Source organism: Petaurus breviceps, unplaced genomic scaffold (assembly GCF_028583685.1).
Source record: "Petaurus breviceps papuanus isolate PSGF00001 unplaced genomic scaffold, PetGlider_PUasm1.0 90760, whole genome shotgun sequence".
Taxonomy (NCBI): domain Eukaryota; kingdom Metazoa; phylum Chordata; class Mammalia; order Diprotodontia; family Petauridae; genus Petaurus; species Petaurus breviceps.
Window position 1 is genome coordinate 8,073,410 of NW_027187338.1, and position 24,480 is coordinate 8,097,889.

Below are 24,480 nucleotides of genomic sequence, written 5' to 3' on the forward strand. Positions count from 1 at the left end.
AAAAGACTGACACCAAGTAAGAAACCAATATTTTTATTTTTCAGAAAAGCTGATAAACTAAAAACTTACACATAACTTTTCTACCTAAAGAACAAGAATTTACAGATGGGACAAGGGATGGGGATGGGACAAGGCTCTCCCACGCTTGTTTCACCTCCAGGGTGATAACGTCTGCCTCCTGCTTAAGAGCCTTTGCACAAAGCAGTCAAAAGGGAGATAATACTTTTATTGCCCAGACCATTAGAAGCACAGTGAGAAGAAAGGCTTTAGCAGGCACTCTGAGCATGCTATGAGAGGTGGACCAAATTGGAAACAGTCTAATCCTCCAGGGAGTAGGACCCTAATTGCCCCCCCACCTCTTGTGCCCAGGCCACACAACCTTTTAGGTCAAAAGGCTTGTTTTCTCCCCAGGGAGCCCTAATAGCAGGATTTCACATAGTTTTTTATTTCACCAGGGACCACCACCTAGGCCTTCCAACCAAACTCTGAGCTTCCTTACTTCCTTGGTCAAAACTCCACTGGCAAGTCAGATCACTTAATCATCTCATTTTGCTCTATTCTTGGCATAACATTTAGCCAGAGAAAGGAGTTATTTTCTATACTATAACCTTTTATAGTTCAGGTTGGCCTCTGTAATTCACATTGTGTGTGTGTGTGGGGGGGGGGGCAGGGGCTTGTTCCAGCAGTTACTGTTTTGCTCTGGGTTTAGCCACAGTCAAGGACATGTAACACAATCCTCATACTCATTAGCTAATGAAACTTGGACTCTCTACCATATGGCAGCGGGATTAGGCCTGAGTAGTGAGCAGATAAGATGAGGATCTTCTGTCTCCTCAGTGTCAGATGAGGAAAGAAAGGAAGTGTTAGTTGCATCTAAGGGCAGAGTGCAGTCTTGATTGACCCCCCCCACTCCTCCCCCCAAGTTGCCACAGAAATGCTGGGGTGCCTATAGTTCTTGTTGCACTTAGTAGCCTCCGTGAAGCAAGAATGTCACACCAAGAATGGAAGGAGGTTTGTATAAAACCATTCCTCAGAGAATTGGAGGTGGTCCCCCTCTACAGCCAGGAAGACTAGTTTGCCTGCTTTGTCCATCTCCTTAAGCCCCAAGCGGTCCTAAGAGGGAGAAAAAGAAGCATTAATCTTAGGCCTGAAAATCAAGCTGATGGAAAAGGAGACGCCAAAGCTCCCTAGTGAGAGCCTTCTGAACGTTGATGTTTAGGAAGGGCTGGGCAGGAAGGTAGAGCTGCATTTGTGCCAGAGGCAGGTGAGCATGGAATAAATCCTAGCCCACTGTAGTACCTGGTTTGGGGGCACAATTTTACTGCGAAAACCTGGTTGTTTTTTGCTTCATCCCTGTTCATTCAAGTTTTACTTTCATGACCTTGTAAAAGGAATTGGTCTGTACTTGTGCAACAATTACAGCTTAGAGTTTTACTCTGTGAACAGAGGGGAGAGGGAAAAAGGGTTTGGGATTTGACTCAGGCCGGGTTTAGACTCCCTCCCCATCCACCACTTGAAAAATACCTGTGTACAGGGAATTGTCCTATAAGTGGATGGCTGCCCATCCTATAAATGGCCCAGTAAGCACCTTGGCCATATGTGTTCAAACTCTGAGCTAAGAGGATTCACTAAAATCCTTCCCCTAACACCCCACCTCCATTCCTACCCTATACACATATATCCATTATTTCTTGGAAAATGAAATTCTACATAAATGTTGGACAGAGGTTCTTACCCCAGGGGTCCACAGACCCCATCCCCTCCTGAGGGGTCTAGAGAAATTTCAGGAATGACCATGAAGTTGGATGGGGAAAAAAATCTTTATTTCAACATATTTGGTTTGCTGTGTAATTCTCTTTTTTTATTTTGTTCATTTTAACAGCACTATTCCAAAAAGTGGTCCACAGGCTCCACCAAACTGCCCTGCTACACTGGTAGAGTGTAGCATCCCCATCAGAGGGCTGGGAGTCCAAAGTTCTTCCCACCCCACCCTGCAGCCTTCTAAACATGGCAGCTGGCTCCTGGGGCCTACACCCAGGGGTGAAGCTTGGGACTACATGATGGAACTGCCCAGCACCCATCTAATGCTAATCTAATGCTAAACTCTAATTACCAAGTCAGGAGACTGGGTTTTTTTACAACTTCAACCCAAAACAGCAGACAGGCAGTATAGTCTGAGATTAGCATGGAAAAACCAGTCTATGTATCAGGTAATAATATAAAATTAAGACCTCTTGTTAGGAGGAAAATCAATTATTAAAAACCTGCCATAGAAAGTCCTGTGAAAAATCATGATGGGAAGAAACAGTGTCCAGAGGGGCCCAGATGCTAACACCCAATGCTCTAAATTCAGTTTAAAATACACTAGCAGCACCATTGCCCCACTTCCCTTGGATTTTATTGCATATGGGCTGTGCCTTCCAGAATCAGAGAAAGAGAGGCCTCAAGCAAATGGTCCAGCCTGCCTCTGAAATGAGTCAGAGGTTTGGGTCATTTGGCTGGCGTGCACTCTGGCCAACAAACTGGGACAGATTCTCCAGTGGCAGGCACAATTGCTGTGGGGCCCAAATAATGACAAACTGAATTCTGCGGTAAAAGCCCCAGGCAAACAGGCAGCCAAAGTCTGTAGCTTGTGCTTATGGAACCAGCCTCTCCCAACAGCCCTTGGTCTGCCCCCTGCTTCCCGCACCAAAATCCACACCCTTGCTCAAAACCCTGACATGTATTTGAAGGAGACTCCCTTCCTTCCCTGGCTATTCATTATACACTTGGGGTTTAAGAGAAGATTAATTTCTAGTGCTCCATCTCCCACGTGGCCTTGTACTGTCTGTGAAGCCCTGTTAGAGGGAGCCAGGCAGCAGCAAACACTAAGAAGTAACTGATGGAGCAAGTGAGGATGTTGTTTTTTCCCTATAGTGCAAAGCCTGGGGGACTAATAATAGCCTGACATTTAGACAGTGCATTAAAGTTGACAAAGTACTTCCCCCAAAATGCTGTGGGGTAGACTTTGCAAAATCTCCATTTTACACAGGAAACCAGAGCTTAAAAAGACGTGACTTGCCTAGTATTATGTGGTTAGCAGGGGTGGAAGCCAACATTCACAAACAGCTTTCCTCTGACTCCAAGCCCACTGCTTTTTCTTCTCTCAGCCCCTGCCTGGGGCAGGAGAGTTCCTCCCAGGGCCTACATTTCAAGCAGTGGCCCAAGAACCATCCTTCATTGCCCTTGCCCTCCCCTATTGGAGCGTAAGCTCCTTGAGGATAGGGGCTGTATTTTGGTGTAGTACCTGGCACAAAGTAAGCATGTAATAAATGTTTACTGTCTGCCTGATGGCACAAGTGCTCCCAAGCCCTGAAGACTAAGGTGGGATGGAGCAGATGCCTGGTCCTAGAGAGCATCTCTGACCTAACACCAGAGGATTATTATTATTGAAAGCCACCAAACCCATGGCAGAACTGAGCTGGGCACCTCCAGGGAAGAAAATGCCTAGATGCTGTAAGGCAGGCCAAGAAGCTTGGGGTTTATATTTCACCCGCTTAGACTAAAACCTTTAATGAGTTCTGACTCCCTCCCCATCTTTCCACCACCTCTGTCAGCTGCCCTTACCTGTGTGTACAGGGAAGTGTCCTGTAAGGGGATGGTCTCCTTGGCTTGGCCACTTCGGTAGAATCCAAACCACTGTGGGAAAGGGCAGTGGGGAGGGGGTGGGTAGACAGAGAAGACAGTCAGGTCAGTAGCCTAGCTCCGGTGAGCAGCCTGCCTGAGGATGGAAGAATGTCTCAAGACTTCTTGTGGGCCCAACTCTCTCATTTTACATCTGGGGAAACAGGGACTCACCCAAAGATGATCTGGTAGCAAAGAGTAAAGTGTGTGAGTTTCCTGGTTAGTGTTTCTTCCAACATTAATGCTGTCATTATTCCTAACAGCCAGAATTGACAGGTTTCTAAAGCCCTCTGCATCAACCTGTCTCATTCCATTCTCACAAGAGCCCTACAAGGCTGGTGCTATTATCCCCATTTTATGGATGAGGAAACTAAGGCTGAAGAAGAGGTTAGGTGACTTGCCCAGGGTCACACCGCTAGTATCAATCCTGCTGAGGTAGGATTCAAATTTAATCTTCTGATTCCCAAGTTCAGCACTCTCTTCATTAATCTACCTCTATTTCAAATATTTCTGGTTTCAGAGGGTGGTTCCAATGCAGATCCCAACCCTCTTCATACCTTTATGAACTGCTATAACAATGATGTTATTATAATGACTAATATAATAATAATAACTACTGGCATTTAGATAGAGTTTTAAGGTTTGCAAAGCACTTCTATATATGTTATCTGGTTTAATCCTCACAACAATGCTGGGAGGTAAATGCTATTATTATCCCCATTTAACAGATGAGGAAAATGAAAGTGAGAAAAGCTGAATGACTTGCTCAGGGTCATATGGCTAGTAAAAGTCTGAGGCAAGATTTGAACTCAAGTCTTCTTGGCGGGCAACCTTTTGGAGGGCTTTTCCACTCTCAGCTAAGCTGGTCCTGGGGGGGCAACAGATAACCAGTCTGTCTCTAAAGCCTTCCCAGGGCCTGTCAGGCCTCTGTACTGTGCTGGCTTGGCCTTCAAGATCCCAGGGCATTTTCTGTACAACAATGGGATCTTGGAAATATATAGTAGGGGGAATCCCTTCCTAAAAATAACTCAAATTTCCTGTTTACAAACACCCCCAACAGTGATGCAAGTTATATTATCATCCCTATTTTACAGATGAGAGAAAGGAGGCCAGAAGGGGAAGTGACTTGCTATGGTCACACAGCCCACAGGTATCAAAACCGAAATGCAAACCCAGGTTTCCTGACTCCCAACACTGGGATCATTGCCCTGTACCACCAGGAAGCAGAGGGCTCCTGAAACTACTTCTAAATGTGTATCTTAGAACATAAACTAGAATTCTTCTGAGGCTGCTCCTTCCCACAGTGACCAGTACCCACCCTTCAGCACCCTACAAGCCTCTGGGACCTGACATCTCACCTCTGAGTCCACAGGATCGACAACAGAGTCATTGAGAAACTTCACCATCACAAAGTTCTTCAGGGCCATCAGATTCTTCCTGTAGGCCTCATTAATGCCCTGGCAGAGAGAACAGGGCCACGTGACTGGTGACCCCCTGGGTAATGGATCTGGGCCATGGCCTTTGTGGGAGTGGACAAAGCTCTTGTCCCAACCTGAGTCACTGTCCAGTACGAGGAGGAGGCCCTTCCCCATCTATGTGTAAGATCCCTTTTCCTTCCCGCTCTTGCTGAATGATATGGCCCCATTTCCCCCTCCCTTAGGCCCAGCTTCTAGTTCTGTCCTCATCTAACCACAGCATCAACAACACTCTCCTCAGACCCGTTTAAAATCCTCCTTCCTCCAGTAAGACTTCACTGAAGAGGCCAGAGCTGCCCTGGTCAGCAAAACCCTGCGACCCTATCTTTATCCCCAGAAAGAAGAGGGAAAGTAATGGACAAACAAAAGCCAAGTCATGGAATCAGGGTGGGGTGGGGTTTAGAGCCTGCCCAGCCCTGACCTCCAAGAGGTGAAGCAGCATAGCCCCCGCCATCCAGCCCTCTCCCCACTGCAGGGCCGTGATTCACACAGGCCAGAGGTTTGGTGAATTCAGGCTGCCGAGGCCTCTGACCATGGCCCTGATGCTCACCCTTTCCTGGTTGATGTCAGCCAAGAAGACACTGTTATTGCGATAGAGATCCTCCTTTATGGGGTCATGCCAATACTCTGCTTGTACCAAGCTATAGGAGACAGGAAGAGCGACAGCAAGGTAGTCAGGCAGACACCTGATGATGTGCCCTGTAGCCTCTCACAGGTGCCAGGGTGTGGGGAGTGAAGCAGGGGCCCGTGGCTCCAGCCCTTAAGAACCCCATGACAACTTTTCAGACTGAGTGCTGGGGAACAAGATAAATACATAGAGGACACCTTCACAAGTCCTGGGCGTCTACTTTGCTGGAAACAATGGGCCATAAAGATACGTGAGATGCTGTGTGCTCAAATAGAATCTATTATGGTAAGGGCTGGTGCTGAAAGAGGCCTTAAGAATCACCCACCAACCTCCCCATTTTATAGGTCACAAAAGAGAAGCCCAGACAGGAAGGCTGAGGGGCACAGAGGTGCTAAGTAGTGGGGCTAGGATTCAAACCCAGGTTCTGATTCCAAATCTAGTGCTCTTTTCATTCTATCATATAATCATAGTCATAAACAGCATTTACATGGTGAATGAAGTACTATCTCAAGTGATCCTCACAACTACCCTGGGAGATAGGTGCTATCATTATTCCCATTTTACAGATAAGGAAACTAGGTAGACAGAGGTTGTGACTTACCCAGGGTCACATAGATAGTGTCTGAATCCAGGTCTTTCTGACCCCAGGCCCAGAGTTCTATCCACTGCCCCACCCTGCTGCCTATCATATGTGCTGCCACCTCCATTAATCAGGCATATAATACACTTTCATTTCCTTTTGCAATATATTTTTATATTAACACTCCCCACCCCCACACAGTCTCCTCCAGGAAGCCTTCCCTGAGTAAACAGGAATAGCAGATTTCCACCTTCCTTGGCAGACTTTTATTATTAAATAGATTCACACACACACAGAGGAATCACTTTTGATAACAACCCTAAGAAGCCTGGAGGGCAAATACCTTCACTTGACAAGTGACAAATATGAAAGTTATGACTTGCCCACAAACCAAACAAGAAAGTATCCTGGCTGGGACATGCTCGCGAGCTCACTCACACACACACACACACACACACACACACACACACACACACACACACGGCTTCTGTGTTCTCTCCATGTCACTACAACCTAACAACAACAGCGGCTATTGTTTCTGTGGCACTTCTGTGCCAGGCACTGCACCTTCTCTGATAATATTTCCCTGCCTCCCCTTTCGGAAAGACAAGACTTCCATAAAAGGAATTAGAAGAAGCAGCATAAAGTAAGGGGCTAACTGCAGTTCGGATGATCGGTGCACAAGAAGGAAAGGAGGGGTTGGTCATGTGCACAGAAGAGTTGAGGAGGGTGCTGAGGGCATGAGGTTGAGCTGGCTCGTGAAGGATAGGCAGGATTCAGGTGGAGGCAGGTGAAGAGGTGGGCTCCCATTCTGCTAACAAGAGTGCAATCAAGGTAAGAGTTCCAAGGAAAAAGTGATCAACAATTGTCAAATATTACAGAGAGGTCAAGAAAAATGAGGGCTGAGAAGCTTTCATCTTTGGACATGACCAGAAATAATGGGATTCCCCACTGAGAAGGGGTCAACAGGTAAGCAGGTAAGAACAAAGAGTTCTGCAAAACAGAATCACAAATTATTGCCAACCATATGAAAGAATGCTCCAAATAACTAAGGGCAAGGAGATGCCCAAGCAGAACAGTGTAGAGAAAGAGGAGAGGAGGGCCCAGGACAGAGCCCTGGGGGCCACAGAAGGGCTGCCCACAGGTGGGCAGGCATGAGCCCATGAAGATCAGAGGCAATGGGAAGGCAGCTGAGAATACACAAGGACGATGCCCATCGCCACAAACAACCGAGAATAAGTATCATCCAAGAGAAGAACAAGCCTGGAACCCAAAGGAGAGCCAGAAGATGACGCCTCCCCCCCTCCCTTCCCCCTCCTCCTCCTTCCCCTCATCCTCCGAAGGTGCTGCAGCAACATCAGTCTTCTCATGTGGGGATTGTTTCACTGAATCTTTTTTTCTCTTTTCTATGATAACAGATGGCTCTCTGGAAGTGGGGGAGGAGAAATGATAAGAGAGGAATAGCTAGGTAATGTGAAAACAAGATTATCAATGAAAATCTTTTTTTTTTTCTTAAAGAAAGTCAGTGATGATTTCTGATAATGTGATTTTAGTGTAGTGGTGTGTGTGGAAGCCAGACCACAGGGGTTGGGGAGGACAGACAGTGTAGAAGTGGAGGGTGAGTACCTCATAATTAGCCTGGCAATGTAAGGAAAGGGAGGCCAGACCAATGGCCACAAGTGGGGGCTAAGGACCCCTTATTAGAGACGTTACAGGGCAGAGTTTAAGGCAAGAGTGGGGAACCTGTGGCCTTGAGGTCACATGTGGCCTTCTAGATCCTTAAGTGTAGCCTTTTGACTGAATCCAAATTTTACAAAACATCTTTTTCAATCCAGCCTGATATCCAGACTGTCAAGGTCTTTTTAGATCCTAATTCTGTCATCCAATGTGTTTGGTATCCCTTTGTGCCAGGTGCCATCCATAGATCTGATGTGCATGTCATGTAGGCCTTTATCCAAGTCACTGACAGAAACAACACAAGGCCTTGTGGAGATCCCTGGGGCACTCCACTAAAGACCTCCCTTCAAGCCGGCCCCGAATCAGTAATGGTTACTTTTTGTGTTCAGTCATGCAATTAGTTCCAAGCTCACCAAACGGTGCTATCACCTGGCTCCCCTCTCTCTGTCCTGTCCACAAGAATAGCACATCATACTTGGTCAAGTCTCTGACCTCTCTCAATGGCTCCAAGTTCTGCCTGCAGGGCTAGGCAGGACCAATCTGTCTTCCACATCAAAGCCAAAATGTGTTGTTCAAATGTCTATTTCAGGAAAAAGGCTCAAAAGTTCAGAGAAAAGCTAGAAATGACCCCCATGGCTAGAGAACTCTAAAGGGGAAGGAGGCTCAAGGACTCTCATGAATGAATGTTGATGTTGGGATCATGAAAGATCCCAACGAAGCAGAGAAAGGAGATGTCCATGGGCAGCAATCGGCAAAGGATGTGTACAAAAGATGAAGGCAGGGGCACAGAGTTAAGGACAAAAGCAGGAGGGCCACATGCAGGAAGGCTGGCACCTAAAGATAGCTGCAGCTCAGGGCAAATGCTAAGGACAACAAACAAGAAAGACAAGCTACAAAGAGCCACTGCCTGGGGCAGCCAGAGTCCAGTCTGGAGCTTCCACATTCTTGTCTGCCTCGGTGGGGGCACTCTCTCCCCAGGACTGATACACACTGCAGCCCAGCCCTCCACGCCACCAGCTGAGGGTCTTCACGAATTTCACTGGCCAAAAATACAGTGAGTGGACAAGAAATACTCCAAAGACTTTTTAGTCTGGCAAGGACCTGCAAGGACATGTGTTCCCCTCGTATGAATATAAGGGCCACCTCTAGGCCAAAGAGGCTGCCAACAAAGGGGCGTGATGTCAGCACACTCCTAGCACAATGCTGGGATGAAAGGAAAAGAACTTAGGCTTACTCTGTGCCAACTACTGGGGAGTGCAAATGGAAAAGCTGGCCAGTCCCCACTCCCAAGGGGCTGGAGAGAGGCAGCCCATCTTGAAGGGCTCAGCTGCAAGTCCCAAAGGGCCATCATCACAGCAGGTGGGTGGTGTGGCCCTTATTCCCCTTGTGGAGCCTCACCACAACCCTGGGAAGCAGGTTCTCTCACTGCCCCCACTGTGAACTCAGGTCTTCCTGCCTCCAGGTCCAGGGCTCCAGCCACTGGACCCCCAGCTGCTGGCTGACTCACAACTCAGGTGACTTTCCCAGGGTAGTAAGTAAGTGAACCAGAACTTGAATCCTGACTTTCTCCCCTTACTCCATCCCACCATCCTTCTAGAGAATGGGGAGTGCCTTCATTTCTCCTCAGCCACTATCTTATTTTTCCATTAGAATGACCTTGCTACCAGAAAGGCCTGAACAAACACAAACACCCAGAGAAAATGGAACGCCCAAATAACGAAGGGCAGTAAGCCTCGAGCCACTCTTTACATGCCTTCCAGTCCCAGACCCAAAAGAATGAGCCCACCTGGGGCGGCCAGGTAGCACAGCGAGTAAGAGCACCGGCTCCAGTGTTGAGAAGACCTGGAGATTGAATCCCGGGCTCAGACACTTAGCACCCACCCAGAAAGACCTGGCCGTGTAACCTTGAGCAAGTTACTTAACCCCAATTGCTTAGGGGAGGCTAGGTGGCTCAGCGAGTAAGAGCACTGGCTCCAGTGTCGGGATGACCTGGATCAAATCCGGTCTCAGATACTCAGCACCACACCCAGAAATAACTGGCCGTGTAACCTTGAGCAAGTTACTTAACCCCGATTGCTTTAAAAAAAAAAAAAAAAGAATGAGCCCACCTGCTACTTAAGGAACTTGCAGAACCTCTATCATCAATCTCTGGGGATTGGCAGCCACTAGGTAAGGATCAGGGGCCTGATCAGGAGATGGGCACTCGGATTTTCAAAAAGAGGGGAAGGATCATTTCTGAAATCACAGCCCAGCACTGATGCTCACTACAATGATTATCAGATGGACGGTTTGTGGACACTTAGAAAGGGAAGCAGCGATCACTGGGAGTCATGAGCTATGCTGAGCTTTACTGAACTGGCTTTGGCTTTGAAAGGCTTACAAGACTAGCAGAGACAGGTCCCAAATAGAATATGGAGGTTTTGGCTGACAAAGTCTCTCATAAACAAGTAAACACAGAAATATGAGCCTAATGACAGAACAGTTTGAGGGATGTGGAGATGGGTGAGTGATGGCAGACAAAAGCTTCTGGGTAGTGAAGTAATGGAATCGAGAAGGTTGACTGATTGAGGACTCCTATTCTATTCCAACCAGTATCAATCAATTTGATATGGTTCTATAGGGGTAGTGATTATAAGTTCTGTATATTTGGGCTCAGAGCTATGAGCTACAGATTGTAAGTACACTTGCTTAACCACGGGAGGTTGACCAGAGGCCGTCCACCTTTGTTTTTCCTTGTCATGGTGACCAGTGTGGCACAACTTTGTCACAACAACTCGGATGAAGGAACAAACACCAAAGACAACATGGAACAAATTTCCAGGTAACACAAGCCTGGCAAGGACAAATTAGCAAAAGTCTTGCAATCTCTCTATCCCTGGCTTGTTTAATAATTTCCCCCCTTTCACTAGAGTTCTTAAAGGTCCCTCCTTCCATGCTTCTCTTCACAGGTTTACATGATGACACCTTTTCTATTAAGGTGGTGTGTCCACCAACTAAAGCTTCTGATTGTCTAAGGTGTAGGACAGGCAATGGGAAGAACCTCCGATTCACATTGCACATCCATCAGTCCCTCCCTGTGTGGTTCTAGACAATTCATGGAGACTCCTGATCCTCAGCTTCTCCATCTTCAAAAAGAGGGTGTTGGACTAAGTGACCTCGAGGGGACCTCCCAGCTCTAACTCTATGCCCCTAGGAGCCAAATGGAGCTGGGTGGGCTTTGCCAGGGAAGGCCCAGGGTTGTTGTTCAGTTCTGTCTGACTCTTTGTGACCCCATTGGGGGTCTTCTTGGCAAAGACACTGGACTGGTTCGCCGTTTCCTTTATTTTGCATATGAAGAAACTGAGGCAAACAGGATAAAGTGACTTGACCAGGGTCACACAGCCAGATCTGAACTCAGGAAGAAGAGTCCTCCTAACTCCAGGTCCAGCACTCTTCACTGCTTCACCTGGCTGCCCAACTAGGAGTCTAGGCCTTGCCTACTTAAGGAGTGGGTACATGTACCTTGACTCAGTGTTGGAGGCTGACACTCATTCTCACGTATATGGCTGGAAATACCAACAGTGGTCCAGGTCAGCTGCCTCTCCCTCTTGGCAATAACAGTAACCATGCCTGACATCAGTTCCTCCTGTTTTCTCCCTGCAAGCCCAGCAGCATCTGTCCAGAAGCCCCAACAGCCTCCGGGCTCCCTCACCGGCATGGTTCTGACAGTACTTACCGTTCCTGTACACCCTTGCTGTAGGCGCCCATGTTCAGTGTTTTCCGGAGCCAGTCACAAATATGAGAGCTCTCCCCTGGACATCGAGGAAGCCCATAAACCCCTGCAGCAGGAGAAAACACACAAGCACTCACTTGATGGACCAGCCACAAAAATGACCAGATTCCTCCTAGAATCCCTGGAAAACAAATTTATGTGCTTGGGGAGTTGTCTAGAGCAGAGGTATAAAAGCCATACCAGATTAAAATGTAATTGGAAAATATTGAGCCAAATAAATAAAAATATAAAAGAATGTAGCTCGGGGTGGCTAGATGGTGCAGTGAACAGAGCACCCACCCTGGAGTCAGGAGGACCTGAGTTCAAATCCAGCCTCAGACACTTAACACTTACTAGCCGTGTGACCTGGGCAAGTCACTTAACCCGGATTGTCCCTCAAAAAAAAAATGTAGCTAATGCTAATATGTGGTTTTCTAAATCAGTGTAAGAGCCCCCAGGGATCATTATGGTGAGACTGTTGTTGTTCAGGACTATCTTACTCTTTGTGACCCCACTGACTGCAGCATGCCAATACTGTCCATGGGATTTTCTCGGCAAAGATACCAGAATCATTTCCTTCTCTGGCGAATTAAGGCAAACAGAGGTTAGTTGACTTGCCCAGGGTCACACAGCTAAGGAGTATCTGATGCCAGATTTGAAGTAAGTCTTCCTGACTCTTCACACAGCACTCTATTAACTGAGCCACCTAGCTGCCTCCTTGAGTACAGATTAGTGGCCCTGACTTCTGCCTGAGTTTGACATCACTGGCCTAGAACACCCTGAGGTCAAGTGACTCACCCAGGGTCAAACAGTCAGAATATATCATAAGCAGGACTTAAAAACCCAAGCCCTCCTAGCTCCAAAGCCAGATCTTTTCATAAGCCCCCAAATGCTTCTTTTTTTTTTTTTTTTTTTGCTTTTTGGAGGGCAAATGGGGTTAAGTGACTTGTCCAAAGTCACACAGCTAGTAATTGTGTCAAGTGTCTGAGGCCGAATTTGACCTCAGGTCCTCCTGACTCCAGGACCAGTGCTCCATTCACTGTGCCACCTAGCCGCCCAGACCCCCAAATACTTTTAAGGGAGCACAGATCGAATCCATGTCTTTACACCTGACCAAACCCAACAGTCCAAGTCTGTGCCCCAAAGTCAAGAAAGAGCAAAGGTGATTTAGAGAAACTATAAATTAAAAGAACAGCAAAGTTCTCTAAGTGAACAATACTGGGCCAGGCAGCCTCAGAAGCTTTCTGCTCTCTCCCTCCCTCCCTTTCTACCCCTCCCATTATCAGTCAGAAGGTCATCAGCCAGCAATCCAGTGACTCATCTGTTATTCAGTTCAGTGGGAATCAAAAGCTGAGTTCACTCAAGTTCCCCTAATTCCATCACAGGCTCTGGAAGTAGTTTTGTAAAGCAGGCCAGAGGCTTGACCCTCTTAGGGTTCAGAGGTTTTTATACTGATCTGAGGACTGGAAGCCCTCTGAGGCCCAGAGCCCTGGAGGAGCCAGTCAAAGGAGCAAGAATTACCTTGATGCTGTCCACCCACGGAAATCAGATTGATCATGGGAGGTGATGGACATCTCTGGGCCACTGCCCTCCTGTGGGAAGAAACAAATGACTGTTTTTATGTCCACAGGAAGAAGTGTGAAAAGGCCTTCCCCTGTCAACAACCCATCTCCATCCTACATTACAGAATCTTGGAGCTGGAAGGGGCCGCTCAAAGCCTGCCTTCTGCAAAGGCCCCTTCTCAGTCCCACAGTCTCCTGGTGCATTCCCCAAAACTGGCTCCCATTGATTCTGTATGTGTCTTGTTTGCACATGAGAATGGGAGCTCCTTGAAGGCAGGGACCTTTCTTTGCACACTGGCTGGCACCCAGTAGGTACTTAATAAAGCACTGCTGACTGAAAAATCCCTCCAGCGTAGCACATCTGCTCTGGGTTCAGTCCAAGCAGCCCCCAGAAGGAGGTGAGCTGAATTTACTGCAGGCTTTGAAGGAAAAGCCAGCTCTACTGAACAGAGCTCCACAGCTTCCCAGTGATCCTCTCCAGTTCCACAATGGATATGGATATGCTCCTTTGATTTGGTGCTTCTCAGGTTCAGAATCAAATGAAATAGAACTTTTTTCAACTCAAGGTTAAATAAACACAGCACTCCTCTCCTATCCAGTCTAAATCTGCCTTTCTCCCCTCCCGCTCTGCCCTCTGGGACCAAACAGAACAAGCCTAATCCCTGCTTAATCCTCTAAGGAGAATTCTTCCCTACTATTTTTACCACTGAGTAGATTAAAAGAACAATCCAATTTACCAGAGCAGGTTTATCTCATATGACTAAACCCCATCCAGAAGTCTACATAGAGGGGAGATTCTAGACTTCTCTCCACCCCTAATTCCCCCCTTCCCCTTCTGGTGGTAGTTTCTGCACAGGCCAATTCCCTCGCCTGGAGGGGATTCAACCACCCTGTCCTCCACCCCCACTCCACCAGCCAGTACAGAGACCTCTGTCCTCCAAGACCCAGCTCCCTAACCCAAGGCCAAAGGAATACTCTGGCCTCTCCTTTCTCCCAGTACTTTACCAGCACACCTCTCACCCCACACTGGTCTCACTCCTTCCACAGTGATCTGTGTCTGGTGTTCGGACTAGGGCTTTGTCACCTTCTTTGTGTCCTGGACTCCGGGCAGTCTAGTAAAGCCTGCACACCCCTTCTCAGAATCACGTTTTCAAATGAGTAAAACAAACTGAATGGGATTACAAGGGAGACCAAAGGTACTGAAGTAGAGTGATCAGAATGGCATGAAAACAAGCTCACAGAGCAAATGTATGGAATGGGGCTCTGAAGCAGAAGCAAGGGATGGCAGGGTCTATAGGGATCTCTGTCTCCTCCCCTCCCCCTCTTTCTTCTCCTCCTTTCTCCCCCCTCCCCCATCTCTCTCTCCATCCCTCCCTTAATCCTTGCCCCCAACCATAGTAAATATTTAATAAATTTTTGTTAAATTTGGCAGATTTTCACTTGGCAATACAGGTTTTGAAACTCCTCACCTTACAGGATCATTAGTATTAGAAACAGATGGTAACAGCTAAAGTGGAAGCGGCTCCTTCTGGTTAACTTCCTGTCCCTTGTCCTGTCTGAGCCCATGAACAGCCCTGCTTAGGTGGCCAGAGATAGGGGGATCCTAGATCCTTAGAGGTCATTCTCTAGACGAGCAGAGGTAAACAAAGTGTGGGGTGGGGTGGGGTGTGTGCAGGACAAAGTACTCGGAGCAAACTTAGGCCAGGGTCACCCAGCTAGGCAGGGCCAAAGGCAGGATTTGAATCAAGTCTTCCTGATTCCAAATCTAGCACTTCTACCCACTAGAGCCAAAGGTGGGGAACCTGTGGCCTTCTAGGTCCCTGGGTGTGGCCTTTTGACTGAGCCCAAGTGCTTTAGAACAAATTTTTTTAATTAAGGGAATGCCTTTAATATGTTCTGTTAAGTTTGGATTCAGTCAAAAGGCTGCACTTGAGGCCCTAGAGGACCATATGAAGCCTGGGGGCCAAAGATTCCCCACCCCTGCTAGACCAAGTAGATGCCTCTTTCCCTGTTTTATAGTGGAGGAAACTGAGGCTCAGTCAGGCTAAGTGACCTACTTGCCCATGGTCCCAGAGGTGGCAAGAGGCAGAGCCTGATCCACAAACTCAGGCTTGTCCCCCTCCTCTGATCAATCACTGATTAAAGCCAGAAGTGGGGCACTGGGTCCAACAGGCATTGAGAATTCTCCGGGCACACAGGTGGCGATCTTAAAATTCCCTAAGCCTTGGAGTCCAAGAAGGTGTCAAGCTTTCAGCATGACCTTCAGGTTCCTCAAAGCTTCTTCTGCCAAGACTTTTAGAAAAGATCCCAGGCAGAAAGAAGCATCTCCCAGAGCCACAAGGGACATTAGGGATCCCTGGGGACAACCCTGTTTTATAGATGAGGAAATTCAGGGCCAGAGAAAAGTTTAGTAACTCGACAAAGGTACCACAGAGGCAGAACTTGACCCCAGCTCTCTGGGATCCAAAGGAAGCTTATTTTCTGCAGCACAATGCTGTTTCCAAGGTGCCCCAGCCCCAGGATATGCTGGGCTGAGGGCTTTGTCTAGGTCTCTCTTGTGGCTACCATTACTTGAAACAGGTTCTCAGATGCTTCCATTCAAAGTCTGCCGGCCTGGGTCTGCTGCACACTTAGCTCCCCTAAGACAGAAGGGGATATCAGCTTGGCAGACCTATCAGGGAATACTTGAGGAACAGCCCCAGGGCAGCCTGGGCCTGGGGAACAGACACCATGGCTGGGCTACTTTTTGTCTGAGCTTGTTTCTCTGACCTGGCCATAGAGAAACGAATATAAATCAAGGAAGAAATCAATTTTATTTACAAATTGTTAGACCTCTCCACTAAAGTCCTCCTCCAATCCCTCTTCAAGGCATGGAAGCAACCCTGAGATCTGAAGACAACCACAGAACCAGCAATTTTGGAAAAATTCAGTACCTCCTGTGTGCAGGACCCATGCTGAGGACAAGGAGAGAGGATAAAGGGAGGAAATATGTTTTGATGGGGAAAAACTTCTGCCTTCATGTAGCCCACAGTCAGACAGTTGGACAGCTAGGTGGGGCCACAGTGGGTAGAGCACGGGGCTTGGAATCAGGAAGACTCATCTTCCTAAATTTAAATCTGGCCTCAGCCACTTACTAGCTGGGTGACCCTGGGCAAGTCACTTAACCCTCTCTGCCTCAGTTTCCTCATCTGGAAAACAAGCTGGAGAAGAAAATGACAAACCACTCCAGTATCTTTGCCAAGAAAACCTCAAATGGGGACATGAAGGGTCGGACATAACTGAAAACAATTTAACAACTAGTGACTGTTCATGTCTGGGGAAAGTGAGGAGGGGGTGGGAAAAAGTGATAAGAAACCACAAGATCACAGCTGAAACAGAAAGTAGCAGAACAAAGTGGTTTTTGAGGTCCGGGGGAGGCTAACTGAGGCACAGATTCTGGAGGTCCTACCTAGCAGGGGAGGAGGCTTCAGGTATATGACCAGTGACAGACAGAGAACCTCATCATCAGAGAGTGGACCAGAGCAGTCATCAGGAACTATTGAGGCCAAATTAATGAAAACATAACTCAGCTGAGAACTCTGAAAAAATGTGAGGCCATCCATCGACAGCTCCCTCTTCTCTTCTCCTCCACCTCCTGGCACTCAGATGTCTTCGGCTACTGTCTCCTCCTTCATCCCATCTCACATGAATAGACGGCCCTTCTCCTTTGATCCACAAGTGACCCCATCCTTCCCATCTCCTCCAGCACCTCGTCCCCACTCTCTCATTGACCTTCCACCTTCCCCTGTCTACTGGCTATTTTCCAACTGCTCCCAAACATACCCATGTCTTCCCCAGCCTCAAAAAATCCTCTCTTAATCCTTCTGTTCCCAGTGACTATCAGCCTGTATTTCTTCTTCCTTTTGTGGCTAAACGCCTAGAGAAGGATGGATGGAGGCCTCCATTTCCTTTCTTCTCACTCTTTTAGGGAGAACTCTGTGCAGCCTGGCTTCTGACCTTGTCATTCCACTGAAAGTGTTTCCTCCCAAGTTCTCCATGATCTCTTACTTGTCAAGTTTAATGGCCTTTTCTCAATCCTCATTCTCCTTGACCTCTCTGCAGCCCCTGACACAGCAGAGCCCTCTCTCCTCCCTGATACCCTCTTCTTTCTAGTGTTTCGGGCACCCTCTCTCCTGACTCCCCTCCACCTTTCAGACTGTTCCTTCTCCTTGGCTGGATCCTCATCGGGATCACCCCCATCAGCTGAGGGTGCCCCAGAGGGCTCTGCCCTGCACCCTCTTCTCTCCATATATACTGTTTCATTTGGTAAGCTCATCAGCTCCCACAGTTTCAATTATCATTATGCTGATGTTTCTCAGGTCTACTTATCCAGCCCTAACTTTTCCCAACCTCCAAACCTGAATCTCCAGCTGCCTTGTAGACATACAAACTGTATGGCCTGAGACATCTTAAACTCAACTCATCCCAAATTGAACTCAGTATCTCCATGCTCTCTCCTTCCCCTGAATCCTCCCAATTACTGCTGAGAACACCAGCACCCTCTCAATCTCCTGGGCTCACAATCCAGGAGCCGTCTATTGCCAAGACCTGCTGATTTCACCTTTGTAGCATTTCTGGTATATGCTCCCTTCTCACCTCTGATGTTGCAACCATGATACAGGCCTGGATTCACGCCAGAGTCTGCAGGTGGGTCTACCCACCTCAGATCTCTCCCCATTTCAGTCCAACCCCCATTCAGATGCCAAAGTGATTTTCCTGAAGTGCAGGTCTGACCATGTCTCTTCTGTGTCTCACATACACACACACACACACTCTAGCCCCAAACCCCACCCTAATTCTATAAACTCCAGGGACTCCCTATTGCTCTGTTTGGCATTCACAACCCGACCTCCTCCTACTTTTCTAATCTTCTTACACCTTACTCCCCAGTATTAACTCTTCAATTCAATGAGCTAGGTACTACAGACATTGTGTTCATTTTACAGATAAGGAAACTGAGGCTCTACAAGGTGATGGGACTTGGCCAGAGTCGAGGATCCCTTCCTCAATGCAGACGTCACGTCTGGCTGTGCCGGCCTGGAATGCTCTCTCTCCTAATCTCAGCCTTCTGGCTTCGAGTCCTACCTTCTCCAGGAAGCCTCTCCCTGGTCCCCTTTGATCCCAGGGCCTTCCCTCTGCCCATGACCTCCAATTGACCTTGTACATATCTTACTTGCACATAGTTATCCACAAGCCATCTCCCCCATTAGACTGTGAGCTCCTTAAGAGAAGGAATTGTCTTTTGTCTTTCTTTGTCTCCTTGGCACTTAGCACAGTGTTTGGCATACAGCAGATGGTTAATAAAAAACTTTTTTGACTGAATGAATAAAAACAGATACTGGAGAGGCAGCACAGTACAGCAAACATAGTTCTGGACTGAAAATCGGGAAGTTCTGAGTTTGAATCCTGCCTGAGATACTTACCAGCTATGAGACCCTGGGCAAGTCACTTGACCTTGTGGAGCCTTGGTTTCCTCATCTTGTACAATGGGCCTAATTAGACTTGTAGTATCTAGCCCACTGGGTTCTGTGAGACTCAAATGAGAACACATGTATAAAGGACCCTGCAATTCCTGGTCACAATGAACATGAGTTACTGCTTTTGTAAAAATACTAAAAAGTCCTTCACCAATGAGGTGAGAGAAAGGGACTTACAGGAACTGGCCACCTTGAGAGAATCCCATGGCATTGTAACCTTGCTGCAGCTTGGGGTTCTTGGCAAGCATCTCACACACCAAAGTCACCTGATGATTCACATTTAAGAAGAAGCTGTTCTCCATATCCTGAAGAGAGGGGGGAGAAGGGAAGAAAAAAGGGAAGGGGATAGGGGAGGAGGAAGGAGAAGGGAGGAAAGAAGGAAAGGAGATAAAAGATGAGAGGGGAGGAAAGAAGGGAAGGAGATAGAAGAGAAGGGGGGAAGAAGGAGGAGGGGAAAAGGATGGGGAGAGGGAAAAAGAGACAAGAGAGGACAGGAGAGAGGAGAGGAGGGGAAGAGAAGGGAGGAGAGGGAGAAGAGAGAAAGGGAAGGACGAGGAGAAGAGGAAAAGTTAGGAGTGAGGAGGAGGGAAAAGGAAGAGAGGGAGATGTCAGAGAGGAGGGGGGAGGGAGAGCAGAAGAGGAAGCAGGAGGAAAAGGGAAGGAGAAGGAGGCAAAGTGGAGGGGGAGAAGGAGGAAGGGGAAGAACTTATGAAAACCAAGTTTCCACAGTCATAGTACTGTTAAAAGCCTCTCTAAGCCTCCTCCTTAACCTCTGCTTCCTCTGCTCCCAAGCCAACCGAACAATTTTGAAGTTGCTGTTTTGCTATTAACTAGTTATGTGACTTCAGGCAAGTCCCCAGACCCCTTTAAGCTTAGTTTCTTCATCTTTAAAGGGAAGGACAAGAGATGGCCTCAGACAGGCCAGTATTCTCTTATTGTAGATAAATTCTAGTTTCCTTCTACATTAAGGGAACAGAAATACTTCCAAAAGCCTGGCTAAGAGTGAAAGTCCCATTGAGAGCCCCAATAAAATGATCTTCTCAGGAAGAGTACTAAAGAAAAAATGAAGCCACATGAATCACTTTCTAACTGAACGTTTATCACAAGCTCCTTGGTCTAGCAAAAGTCCTGCAGTAACTTAGCTTTGTGGATGTGTTACCTCAATCAGAGTCTTTCCAATCTCCAGCGACAAAACATAAATTCCTGGTATTTTGTGCTCCACCATTTTTTTAATGGCCCCCATGCTCAGGGGATTACAGCAGCTGTCTCCTAGACAGGAGAAGAAAGAAAACACAGGAAGTTTTCGGTATTATACATAGTAATTATCTATGAGCTTCAGGAATCCCAACAATTTAATGGGGCACCAATGATGTAGCTACAGTTCAATTTACACAAACACGAATCAAACTTGGTGCAATAGAGAGAACAATGGCCTTGGGAATGGGAGATTTGGGTTCAAGTCCTAGCCCTGCCATTTTCCAGCTGTAATTCTGGGCAAGTCACTTCTGTCTTCTGGGCCTGTTGCCTCATCTGTAAAATGGGTAATATTGACTTGCTTCACATGTACTGTAATAAGATTACAGAAGGGTTCTTGGAAGCCATGAAGTCTTATCCCTTATTTTACAGATGAGCAAACTGAGGCAAAAAGCAGATAAATGACTTACCCAAGGTCACAGAGCTAGCAAGTGTCTGTGGCAGGATTTGAAACCGTGTCTTCCTGACTCCATGTCCAGCACTCTAGCCACTATTATTCACTACTAGTGGTATTATATTACCTATTTCACAAGATTACTGGAAGAGATTTGTAGACTTAAGGGCCCTATGTAGGCATTATTTTATCATTACTATTATGTGTAAGGCACTAGAGATAAAACAATATTATTAGTCTTTGTTCTCAATAAGATGCAGAGGAACAAAAATAATATTTGGAGGTAGAGAATCTTGGTTCATGTGCTGGCTCTGCTTACAAAACACCTGTTGTTAGCTTGGGCAAATCACTGAAGCTCTGAGTCTGTTTCCTCATCCCTAAGATGAAGAAATTAACAAACTAATAAACTGAAAGCTATTGTATTATGAAGATGAAATACTAAGCACTTTGCAAATCATAACATGATACATGAATGCTAGCTATTATTATGACCATTAACAACTGAGTCCATTGGGTTAAAAGATTTCTATAGTCCTTTCCAAGTCTACCAATCTGCTTTAAGGCTACTTCTAGCTCTAAATTCTATGCACTTACAAATTAGTAGGGAAATATAGCATTTACCAATAGCCATAAGCTAGGCTGTGATGATGAGTGTAAAGGTCAGAAAGGGAAGAGAGATGGGAAAGGGAGAAATCACTTAGAACTGAGATCAGGGAAGGCTTCATGTTAGATGAGCCACTGAAGCCTCACTCTATTCCTATCTAGGGCTTTTGAAGTGGTAATAACAATAATCACCTTTTTCTCCATTTATATTCTCCTTAGAGTACAGAAGTGGCCCTGACTTCTCTGGTAGTCCTGGCAAACTGAAAAGACTTTAAGTGGGAACTATGTCTTAGTTAACCCCAGAGAGGCTTATCACCAGAGAGCTGGCCCCAGCGAATGGATTTTTTTTCTATTTGTTTTCCAGAGCTAGAAGAATTGTGATATATAGCAACAAAATCCTAACTTCTTAACCCAGTGAAGAATCAATTCATATTTGCATAGCAATTTAGAGACTGGAAAGCTCTTTCACATCCATAATTCTGGTAGATTTAAAGGGATATTGGAGGCTCTCATTTCCCCTTTTTTATCCCCCCAAAATGACTGTCAACCCAGAAAGAAGAAATATGGAGACTGAATTGTGGATTTGAAATCACCAAACCTGGTTTTGAAATCTCAGCTCTGCAATTTACTATCTGTGTAGCACATCAATCAATCAATCCATAGACATTTATTAAGCACAAACTATGTGCCAAGCACCGTGCTAAGTGAATGAAACTGGGAAATAAAGAAAAAATACAATTTTTTCTTTAAAGAGCTAATATTCTGTTAGTTGATAACCTGTTAGTTAACTCTCTTAACCTTTCTAGGACTCAGTTTCTTCCACCGAAAAATGAAGGGGTTGGACTACAATGCCTCTTAGCTCTCATCTAGTATATAGGGGCTAAAAAGGACTCCAAGGTAACAGGTATCAAGGAAGAAATGCTAGTCTTGGAATCAGGTTTTACAGAGCAGATTCTCTTGAAGGTACGGTCTGGACTAAGTGGCCTCTGGCAGGCTGCTAGGGGACACAATGGACAGAGAGCACGGACTTGGAATCAGGAAGGCAATTTGAATTCTGTGGGACCAACCTTTCTCACTTTCCTCACAGTGAGGGGTTAGCCTCGACAGCCTCTAAGGTCCCTCCCCCCCCCCAGCTCTAAATCGTTGACCCTACCATCCCTCCCAACTCTGAGATTTCAGGTCCTGCATCTGCTACTGTCTACGGATCATAGTTTGGAGATGAACACATTCCACCAACTACAACCTAGAAGTCCAAGATCATTGCTTGGGGCACGCGGGTTAAGTAACCAAAGTGTCAGAGGCTACATCTGAACCCAGGTCCCGGCACACTATCCGCTTCGCGAAGCTGTCTCTAGTCGGCATTTCCTTTGTAAATGTAGGAGCCTGCCAAGGCTTCTGTCAGGAAAACGCCTAGGAAATCTTACAGGGATACCGAAGTGGGATGGGTTATCATTCATTAAGTGAGAACCCCCAGACGGGCAGGCAGAGCCAGTTCCAGCGCCTCGGTTTCCTGACTCCTGGCCCGGGGACCTTCGCCCAGGTCCCCGTTTGCTCCAGAGAGGGGGGACCCGGCAGCACCTTTTAGCACCCCAGCAGCCGGCATAGCCCGCAGCGGCTGTCCGTCCTCCGCCCAGCCCTGCCCCGCTCACCCATCCCGTGCCAGATGACCAGTGGTAGCGGCTCTTGCAGCGGCTCGGTCCGTGGAGAAGCTGAGGCCGGAAAGGGCCATTGGAAGAGCGCCGCTGTCAGAAGCAGACAAAACAGCGTGGGGAAAGCCATCTTGGTCCAGTCACATGATCGCAGGCTTAAAAAGCCTGTTGTCACGGAAGCCCGGCCCTAGCCCCCTGATCACCCAATCACAGAGTAGAAAGTGCCTCTCGCTCCTTCCGCTTCTCCCCCTCCCTTCTGCTGTGTCCCCATTCTCTATTTCCTCTCTTCCCTCTTCCTTTCTCTTTCTCCCTTCAGTGGTCCTGGCGGGCTTTGGGTGCCCGAGGCTATGGTTGAGGGCTTGCCCCCAGGAAGCACTCACCTGCGCGTGCGTGTGCCCTTCCCACTCGTTCTCAGTTGGTCCAGTTCTCCCAACTGGTCCAATTGAGGTTGAATTCCCTGCAACGTCCGTGTGTGCGACCTTGACTGTTGCCTTCTATGGGCTCAATGAGGAAAGAGCCCTGGATTTAGAATTAAAAAAAACAAACAAACCACACCCGTGTTCAATGTACAGGCCCCTCCCCTTAATAGCTGTGTGCCTTTTGCTAAGAGCCTTGAACTTTCTGGGGCTCGTTTTAATAGAAATAGCTTGCATTTATCTGGCACTTTGTGGTTCGCACAGCACTGTGCGTACATTATTATTTGAACCCTCGGAAATGGATTCTTATATCATCTCCATTTCGCAAATGAGGAAATTGGGGTGTAACTGATTGGTCCAGGCCCACACCAGTAGGAAATACACAAGATTGGGGTTAGGAACCACATACCTCTCCGAGCTTTGGCTGCCCTCCGCAGAATCTTCCATCCGGGCTACGCTGGCCCGCTGACACTTCCTCTCCGCACACAATCCTCCCTGGCTGTTTCTCCTTCTTGCAGGGAATGCTTTCCCTCCTCACTTCTACCTCCTTCAAATTCCACCCGCAAAAGGCGCGTTTCTCTCGATCCTTCCCCACTGCACGTGCTGAGATTACCTCCCCTTTACACGCAATATACTTGGTCTGCACAGGGTTATCCGCTCCTTATCTCCCCTGTATGAACGTGAGCCCCTTAGGGGCAGGTGCCTTTCTCTGTATTCCCCGTGCTCGGTGTGGTTCCTGGTGAATTACACAGTATCTGATAAATGCTGTCCACTAGAAATCTGGAGCAGGAGCTCCCACGATGCCCTCGATCCCCACCTGTATCAGGATGCTCCCTGAAGCCCATTACAGTTCTAGAACCCAAGCCTTTCCTATGTTCGGAGTTGGGAGGAACCCCAGAGGCCATTTAGGCCGCCCTTATTCTATAGAGGAGGAAGCTGAGGTCGAAAAAGTTAAATTATTTGCCCAATTCAATAGATAAAGAGACAGAGAGCAGAGTGAGGATTCGAACCAAGACTCGGAATCCAGCACCCTGACCTCACTCTAACTCTTCTCCCACCCTTGACTACTCAAGTGTATCCAATACCACCCTGAATCTCTTTGAAACTCTCTCCTATTTCTCTCCTTTTTTTGAACTCTCGCCTTTTTTTTGAGGCAATGGGGTAAGTGACTTGCCCAGGGTCACACAGCTAGTACCTGTTTGAACTCAGGTTCTGCTTGACTCAAGGGCCGGTGCTCTATTCACTTTGCCACCTAGCTGCCCCCTTTTACACTTCTTAATATTCACTTCCTTAATAAATAGAACCACTTTAT

The 24,480-nt window shown here is 47.3% G+C and overlaps 1 protein-coding gene across 3 annotated transcripts; it reads right to left on the bottom strand.

Annotated features, from left to right (window-relative positions):
* Positions 1-17: 17 nt before the first annotated feature.
* Positions 18-23,272, bottom strand: PPT1 (palmitoyl-protein thioesterase 1). Of its 3 annotated transcripts, XM_069068038.1 has the most exons (10): positions 23,133-23,272; positions 22,753-22,845; positions 20,012-20,121; positions 19,030-19,157; positions 13,296-13,366; positions 11,739-11,841; positions 5,689-5,779; positions 5,022-5,120; positions 3,607-3,678; positions 18-1,113 (listed from the first exon to the last, which is right to left on the bottom strand). In XM_069068038.1, exons 2-10 carry the CDS (start codon positions 22,754-22,756, stop codon positions 991-993), a joined length of 801 nt encoding a protein of 266 aa, XP_068924139.1. In that variant the 5' UTR covers positions 22,757-22,845; positions 23,133-23,272; the 3' UTR covers positions 18-990. The 3 variants fall into 3 exon arrangements, with proteins under 3 accessions (XP_068924139.1, XP_068924140.1, XP_068924138.1); XM_069068039.1 differs by lacking the exon at positions 22,753-22,845 and having other exon boundaries at positions 23,133-23,264; XM_069068037.1 differs by lacking the exon at positions 23,133-23,272 and having other exon boundaries at positions 22,753-23,021.
* Between the last annotated feature and the right edge of the window lie 1,208 nt (positions 23,273-24,480).